An 8499-nucleotide genomic window follows, 5' to 3' on the forward strand; every position below is an offset into this window, starting at 1 on the left:
CAAAAACTGAGTACACCAAACAGCAGAATTTTTTAAGCAAAAGTCTGGATCAGCGTATCTTAATTTCCTTAAGCAAGTACGGAGTCACTTGAGAAAAATAAGGGACAAAATTTTTGCTTTATTTTGTCGATTAAAGTTGATTTCAGCTCATTTTTTGAAATTTGACAGTAAACTTACTGCCTCGAGGTAGTAAGTTGAATTTTTAATGCCAGTTTCAAAAATTAAGCTGAAATAAACTTATCGACAATAAATCGAAAATTTTGTCCCTATTTTTTCTCAGTGATTACGTATTTTAGCAGTTCGCAAAATAATATCAAGAAAAAATATGTTGGTGTTGTCAAAAAAAAGCATTTCAGATAATAGCTCCAAGAGTTTTTTTGTTGCGGTGCCAAGAGCTTTCAAGAGCTTTTGGTGACAACTTCAAAACTTTTTCGGTCAACATTAAACAAAAACATAGAAAATCAGCTTTAAATTAACCATGCTACGTGTGGTCGACCTCCGTGAAAAGAAAACCCAAAGCGGCAAAGAACAATTGTAACAAATCTCTCGATTGTCATTTTATACAACATGAATTAAGGGGTAGCTATCAGATGGATTTCGTTTTCAATTCTGAAGGCTGAATATGATTGCCGGTTTTTGGCAGTGAGTTAACCAAATATGGAGGAAAAATTATTTGAACACTAAAATGATAAACGGAGAAACTGATAAACGCATGTAAATGAAACTCCTCTGGAACATTTTCTGTATAACAATTTCTGAAGCAAAGGAGGTGTGTTATTTTAGGAAGCAAAACCTTAAGTGTGTTATTTTAATTCTTGACAAAACTTCATACACACATTTCGGAAAAGTTTGTTTTAATTTTTTACCACACATCATTGCAAGCATCAACAACAGTTACTGGAAATCAACTATCAGGTTTACCAAACTTTGAAAAATGCTTTGGAAAGCATTTTTAAGTAATGGTTTTTATGACATGTTGTGCAGCAGTACCATCTTAGTAAGCATACACAATTTAAATTTTCAATGCTGTTTACGAAAAAATTTAGAACTTAGTTTTTTATTTTTTGTTAAAATTTTATTCGAGTCCAAACTTTTATAATGTGGTGGCACAATTACTCAGAAGACATATGGGATGGCAGAATACGATCATACAAAGCTGTCCAGTCCAATTCAAGAGCTTGATAACTCGTCTCCTGTAACGTTCCAAAACTGATAAATACTATACATCAAAAAAATTAGAGCCAAATTTTTAGATCACTGTAACTGAATTTAACAATTAAAAGTAACGATTCATGGTTGAATTGAGGGTACAATTTGAAAAAATTTATTGTCAAATTTTAACAATTGAGCTCATATTTTTTTAAAACTTAGAGCAACATCATTTTATTTTTTTTTCCTCAAGCGACCAAGTGTTTGGGCTAATTGCAAAATATTCTTCAGTAGCAAGAGAAGATTTGTTGCTTTTGCTAAAGAAATCATTTCAAATAATAGCTCCAAGAGTTATACAATTTGGTACCAACAAAAGCGCTTCGATGCCACATTTTGAGAATTTTTGCTTGGCAATTATAATTAAAAAATCTACTTTGGATTATGCACAGAGCGTGAGCTCGATTTCAAGGAAAACGAAAGTCAAAGAAATTTTTTACTGTCTTCGCATTAGAATAATTACAAAATGAAACGATTAAATTTGGAGTCCTTCCAAAAAGAAATGTTTAAAATTGCGTTCCTTTCCGTTTTTGGAAAATTAATGTTGAAAATAATTGTTAGTTACTTAACAAAAACAAGAAAAAAACCAAACAAAATCTAAGTTGGAAAACTGAATCACTGACAAATGCTTACAAGCCAAGTTTCTGTAGAAAATTTGGTTCTTAACATGTTCCTGAGCAAAACAGATAAAAAAATGTTCTTTAAATTTTAATTCTTGACAAAACCGGTCGAACACAACACTGAAGAGTGAGTTTAATTATTTTTCTTCTGGTATCAATGAGCGCATTCATGCAGGTTCAGCTCCACTCCAGTAAAACAACGTTCAGTAGGCGTAAAATTGCCGCGCAAAGAGCAATTTGATTTCCGGTTTACTTATAGTATCTCCTCACTTATGCCCCTCCGCTTTGCCTCTATCACTCCGAAATTTTCTATATCCAACCAATCGAGAGCCGTTTTTTTCATTCGATGCAATTCATTCGATGGTAGCGGGTTATGTTTTTATGGAATTGATTTTGCTAAAAGCAGTCACCTGCTCAGTAGGAAAATGACCGTTTTAGCTTGTTTTCAATGTTTTATGTCTGTTTTTTTATCATGGCTGTTTTTAAGATTATAAGATAGCATTCGAAGCCTTTAGCAATGACTGTAACGACTGCTGCTCTTCTTCTTATGAAAACTAAAACTTTAAACTGCCCCGTTTGTTTGTGGTTTTGCACCTGTCCGGAAATCACGTTTTTCTGTAAGCTATAGCGTAGACTACCGTTGCATTACTTGATACTCAATTAATCCCAACAACCAAATGTTCAGCTTTACAGAATAATGATTGGCTGTTATCTCAAATTAATTCCAAGTTAACCGTACTTTTCTTGAAACTTTGATCATAAATCAAATTATAATTCGACATTCCAAAATCACCAATGTCCAGCTCTAGATAACCGTCCATGCTACAAGTTTGGGTCATTAGTATCCATTGCCAGTTTGTTACTATTTTTGAAGACCGTTTCCGGAAAATCGAAAACAATTAGAATAAAAATACCGAGCTCGAGAATGGATAGCGCTTTACTACGCACAGTACATCAGAAGAATGATCTCAATCAACTAATTTTGGTTGTTAGTTTTTTTTCATAATGGTGGTCTTGTCACGTAAATGTTGAATAACTTTTTTAATTGGCTGTAAAAATGACGACAAAATGTTATCAGTTTTCTACAATTTCTCATTTTCAGAGTAAATTTGTTGTCTTGAGGTTTTAAACCACTTAGATCCTCTTTTGAAAATTATCTGCCTAACCAAAAAACACTGCGAATCAATCGCAAAGTATCTGATACTAAAGTTCAATTTGTATTTTGTGCATCTATCGCAATACTAAGTTGGTGATAGTAGAATGAATAGTTTTATTTGAGTTTCACTTTCACTTCATGTAAGATGTTCAGGTATTATTAATAGTAGCTAACTAAGAATATAGCATAAAATGTCTTTTGTCGCAATTTTCGACTCTACCATGCAATTTTCACTTGCTTTTCCATTGAGCTCGTTTCCAAAAGTGAGAAATTTTATTTTTGATTTTTGAAATAAAAATTTTGATTTTGAAAATTCATGAAAAAACGTGCTTGTCATTGATGCGAGGGTTTAAAGAAGCGAATAAACTCATTATGTACTGCTTTTTGTAATAACAGGTTTTAAAAATCTCCAAATGTTTTCATATTTTGTTTTTGAAGATATCATTATAATTTTTAGATCAGTTTGAGTCAATAATTGAAAAAAACATCGACTTCAGGAAACATCGTGCGGCATGACTCGTGTTCCTTTTCTTATTAGTTTTTAGCATAGTAAGTTTATGTCTAGATCACGTTGGTTTTTAAAGTTAATATTTAAATTGTCATAGGTTCAGCAATTTTTCTCAATCTTTAATTATCATTTCAAGAATTTTCCTGGGAGCAAGCTAAAACTTCAGTGCAAAAAAGTTTATCCAGTGTGTTTGTTTTTTGAAATGGTACAAATTTTGTGACCCATAAAAGGTTTCTAATTATACCTATGATTTAATAAATCTTAATCTTTAGTATCTCCACTGTGATAATTTGTTCGGTTGTGATAGTTTCATATCAAGTCCCATGTGCCGCTAAGGCATGTCCATGGCCCGCGAGGCATGGCCAAACGCGCTGAATACTCAGCTCGTTAATAGTCAAGTGGGGGTTTATTTCCGTGGGGTTTTTTCCTATCTAAAATTCAATGGGTTTTTTTTCTGCGGGTTTTTTTCCGAAACCGGTTATTTCAGCCATATTGTGATAGCAAACTTTATATTAGATGAACAATTTGGGCAAAAAAAGTTTAGTATACAGACAAAGCAATACTTGAGAAATTAGTCCCAAATAGTAAAACAATCCTGAGAAAGATAATCGGTGAAAAAATGGTGCCAAATACAAGCATCAGACTAGGCGAGTCTGTTGATTCATTGTTTGTGATTCATTGTTTCATCTTAAAGCAGGACCCACCGACATACAGAAGCATGGCGACGGACGTTTCTCGAGTGTCTTGCGAAACCCCCTCGGACAACGATTCCATCGACGCCATCAGCCGGACTTCCGTCGTATCCTGGGCCGGAAGTCACAGCTCAGGTGGGGGTAGTTCCCTTGGGTTCAGCCGGTTTGCCGCGTTTCCCGGGTGGGAACCTCAACTAGGAGATCTGGGAGAAGTTGATGAGTTTGGGGGCGAGGCTGGAACAGGTTTGCCGAGTTCGGAAAGCCCGACGCTTCGGCGATTTGAGTCGAAAACTTTAGTCGAAATTGAAAACGATGAACGGATTCAAAATTTAGAGAACGCAATTGGCCGGTTGAGTGCTATGGAAGATAAACATGAAAAAATTGAAGATGTTGAGGATGAAAAAATGGATCACAAAGATTCACCGGAGGAAAAAACAGAAATCAATCGTGATCAAAGAGCGGAAAAGGTCAATGACAATGCTAGTAATGAAAGTAATCATGGAAGTAGCGATGGGAGTGATTATCAAGTTGTTATAAAGTAGAATTATTAATAAAAATTTATAAATACGTTCAATTACCCAGGTTTTGGTCCAGACCCTAATTGAGCTATGATCAGACCCAATCGAGCGCACACCCCTGTGTTCCCAGACCGAAATTACAGGGTCTGGAAAGCGGTTCGAGCGCACAATAGTCTGGACCATGGTCTGATTTCGGTCTGATCAGAGGTCAATTCGGTCTGGACGGTCTGATCATAGTCTTTATAGTCTGGACCATGGTCTGGGTTCGGTCTGATCAGAGGTCAATTCGGTCTGGAAGGTCTGATCACAGTCATTATAGTCTGGACCATGGTCTGGGTTCGGTCTGATCAGAGGTCAATTCGATCTGGAAGGTCTGATTTCGAGTGCATTTTTTTTCAAATTTTTTTGTTTTTTTTAGGGATGTTGGCTCTGCCAAGAGGCAACAATAAAGCAGCGTTCCGATCAGAGACTCATCTAAAGTCCGATGACTCTGGTCAGAAACAAGGAGTCCAGCTGATAGCAAATGCCGGTCCCCTCAAGAGGAAATTTTGATTAACTGAAGACTACGAGGTTTCTTGTGGAAAACTGTCTAAGTTCATCCATTGAGTCAGAAATATGAACTAAGGGGTATGGTAAATAAAATTTTTTTCTCAACAGTTAAGTTTCGTTTTCATTAGCAATATTTTCAGAATTGGCTTTTCCTTAGATGATTTTAATACACCAAACACCAGTTTTTTATGAAATGAATATATTATAGCAAAATTAAGAGATTTGTTCATAATTAAAACCTTTCTCTGATCAGACTATTATGAGCGCACATGAGTCTGATCATAGTCTGATTAAGGTCTGGGCAATGGTCTGAAAGTGAGTCTGGACCATGGTCTGAAGATGGTCTGATCATAGTCTGTTTATAGTCTAGACAATGGTCTGAGTTTGGGTCTGATCATAAGCGCACTATAGTCTGATCAGAGGACATTTTGGTCTGGAAAGTCTGATCAGAGATCATTTTGGTCTCGATGATCTGATCAGAGGTAACTTCGGTCTGGAAAGTCTGATCAGAGGTCATTTCAGTCTGCATAGTCTGATCATAGCTCAATTTGGGTCTGGACCTAAACCTGGGTATGTTACTTGAAACACGCACGTGCAAGTTCTAGAATTCCAGATCTTTCCAGGGCCAGATTCTACAATACCAGATTTTCCTATAAACAGTGCAGATTATATAAAAGATTTTGAACTCACAAGTTTGTGGCTCAAATAAGGTTATGTTACTGTTCTGAAGTCCCTTCGAAAATCTTACTTCACATCTCGAACTGCTTCACTGCTCTCGCTCAAGGCCAGACTTTCTCAGTGACTTCATCAGATTCGCGTAACCTATACGAGAATTTCTTAATATTGTGTCTGTTAAAAACTGACCTGTGTTGTTAATTGGCAAGTATTAATCTAGAAATTGGATTTTGTTGTTTGTCTCGTAACCCAATAAAGATAACAATAGTTGAGATTATTTTGACTATATGACAATTAGTATTTAAGTTTCGAGTTTCTGTGAAATGTATTTGTAAACACTAATATATTAAAGACTGAAGCGAGAGGACATATCTTCTGTTCAATGATACGAAAATAAAAATTTATGATTGAAGTCTTTTTAATGATTTACACAACCCCCCCCCACGCCCATTGCCCCCCCCCCCCCACGCTCGTTTGCCCCCCCCCTCACGCTCGTTTGCCCCCCCCCCCCTCACGCTCGTTTGCCCCCCACGCTCGTTTGCCCCAACGTTTGCCCCCGCTGTTAGCATTTTATATATTTACATAAACATTTATGCTGCGGGTGCATTTACAAATTAATGATGGCAAACACAAAAAAGATCCACGAAAACGACTCTTAAATTTTTGGAAGTATTCTACCATTCTTGGTGCCCTTAAATTGAAGTTAAATCAGCCTGTTCATGATTCAATTTCACTAGAAGGATCCTTCTATTTCCACATACCAATATTCTAAAACTGACCAGTAGACGTAGTTTTGACCACAATTGAGACTGATCATTCTTCGACACCTTTTAATCGGGTTGAAATGCTAGGATTTTGAATGTAGTATTGAGAATTTAGCAAAACTTTGTCACTGATATCCATATCTTAGGCTAAAAATTCAGCGCTCAAATATTTTCTACCCCAGACTTGTATCAGATTCTTTTTTTACAGAACGGAGGCAAGGATTAAAAGGCATAACAAGAAATATAAATAAACAAGAAAAATATTTAAATAAAAACTATATTAAAGAGAACTAAGTCGACAATTTTACTAATGACTTTCAGAGACATTTTAAAAATCAAGAAAAATTGATTGAACAAGCTGAAAAAAATTTATTCAATAAAATACAAAAAGCATATTTTATGCAAATAGAAAAAACACAAGTTTTGTCGCAGTTATCAAAAATGATGTGTATAAATATTATATATTTTTATCTTTACATCGTTCTTTATCTTATTTCCTCAGGGACAAGACTGTTACACTATGGAAATTACTTTTAAATTAGATTTAAACTTTCATTCAAACATGAAAATATTTGATTTTTTCATTGCTTGATTATTTTCAAGTAAGGGCCAGTAAAATTGAAACTAAAAAAAATTTTTTTCCAGTTGCTTATGTTCTCATTTTTTCCGTCGGTGCTGTCTGTCATTGCTACAAATTGATATTTTAGCAAAACTTTTTAGATTTATTGATTCCAAATACTTCAAAGCCTATTGTGAATTTTTCGTATTATCGGAGTTTTTTTAATTGTCACTCTATTTTTGAAAATGACCCTTGAAGATGTTTTTCTGTTCTTTGTATCCTCGAACACGATTACCTCGAAAGAACAAGGCTCTTTTTAAGATTTTGGGTGACATACTTTGTAAAACGACCTTTCATTTGACAAATTTATTAAAAAGATATACCTTTACCTCTACTGCCGTTGTTGACGTTTAATAGTAAAGTATATCGTAAATTAAAATCTTCGTTGTAACGAAAAGAAAATTTGCAATGATAGATATAAACTTTTTTGTTTATGTTATAATTTCTGTTACAGTTCTGTTGTTTTTGAAAAGCTTTTCAAATTTGATTGTTGTCCGTTATTTGCTAGTCAAGATTCAAAATCAAGTTTAAGCAGCTGATAAAGCTTCTGATGTTTTAATTAGCAACTTTTTCATAGTTCCCCATATAAAATTGCGCTATTTTTTGCAGATACGATTGAGCTATTACTAAAGACAAGCTTGCAATTCTTTTCCAACAAGAGTGCTGCAACTTAAATGAACAATTTGTTCGAGATATAGGAAAAGGGAACTTATATTTTGAATAACATTGTATCTTCAGGACAACAACGAATTGCACAAATTTTTTTTTAACTAAAACTGGTCGAACTTGATAATATGGTTTTTATTAATTTAGTTAAGAATGATTTCAAGTAAACCTAATTGGTGAACGCGTCGGTCATACTTCAAAATCTGTGAAATTTAGGTTAAAAAGCATGAACTGTCTTGAATTTTTTGAAAGTGTCATATTCCTGCTTCTTTTTACTGAAGTATAAGCCTTGTATGTTGATGTGTTGATTCAAAAAACCATTTGCAAACGTGCATTAATGAGCCTAATTGTTAACAACACTAAAACTTACTTAATTTGAAAATAAATTTTTTCTAAATTTTTTTACATTAAGGTACCTAGACCATTACAGTTAAAATAGATAATTGATGAGCAATTAAGGTAGCAATAAAAATCAGCTGCGATAACTGCTTTATCTTAAGAATAAAATTTTTAATTGAATTTTTTT

General features: G+C 34.4%; 1 protein-coding gene across 8 annotated transcripts in view; it reads left to right on the plus strand.

The window, feature by feature from the left end:
• Positions 1–4747, plus strand: part of LOC142351575 (phospholipid-transporting ATPase IF-like) — a 104382-nt gene extending 99635 nt beyond the window's left edge. For 7 of the 8 annotated variants that reach the window (XM_075403678.1, XM_075403673.1, XM_075403672.1 and 4 more), the window contains one exon: positions 4185–4747. In XM_075403678.1, coding sequence (XP_075259793.1) covers positions 4185–4724 — 540 coding nt within the window. In that variant the 3' untranslated portion in view covers positions 4725–4747. The remainder of the gene's footprint in view (positions 1–4184) is intronic. The other variant, XM_075403679.1, reaches the window with a different exon arrangement.
• Positions 4748–8499: the final 3752 nt, after the last annotated feature.

Source organism: Convolutriloba macropyga, chromosome 13 (assembly GCF_964194025.1).
Source record: "Convolutriloba macropyga chromosome 13, txConMacr16.3, whole genome shotgun sequence".
NCBI lineage: Eukaryota > Metazoa > Xenacoelomorpha > Acoela > Convolutidae > Convolutriloba > Convolutriloba macropyga.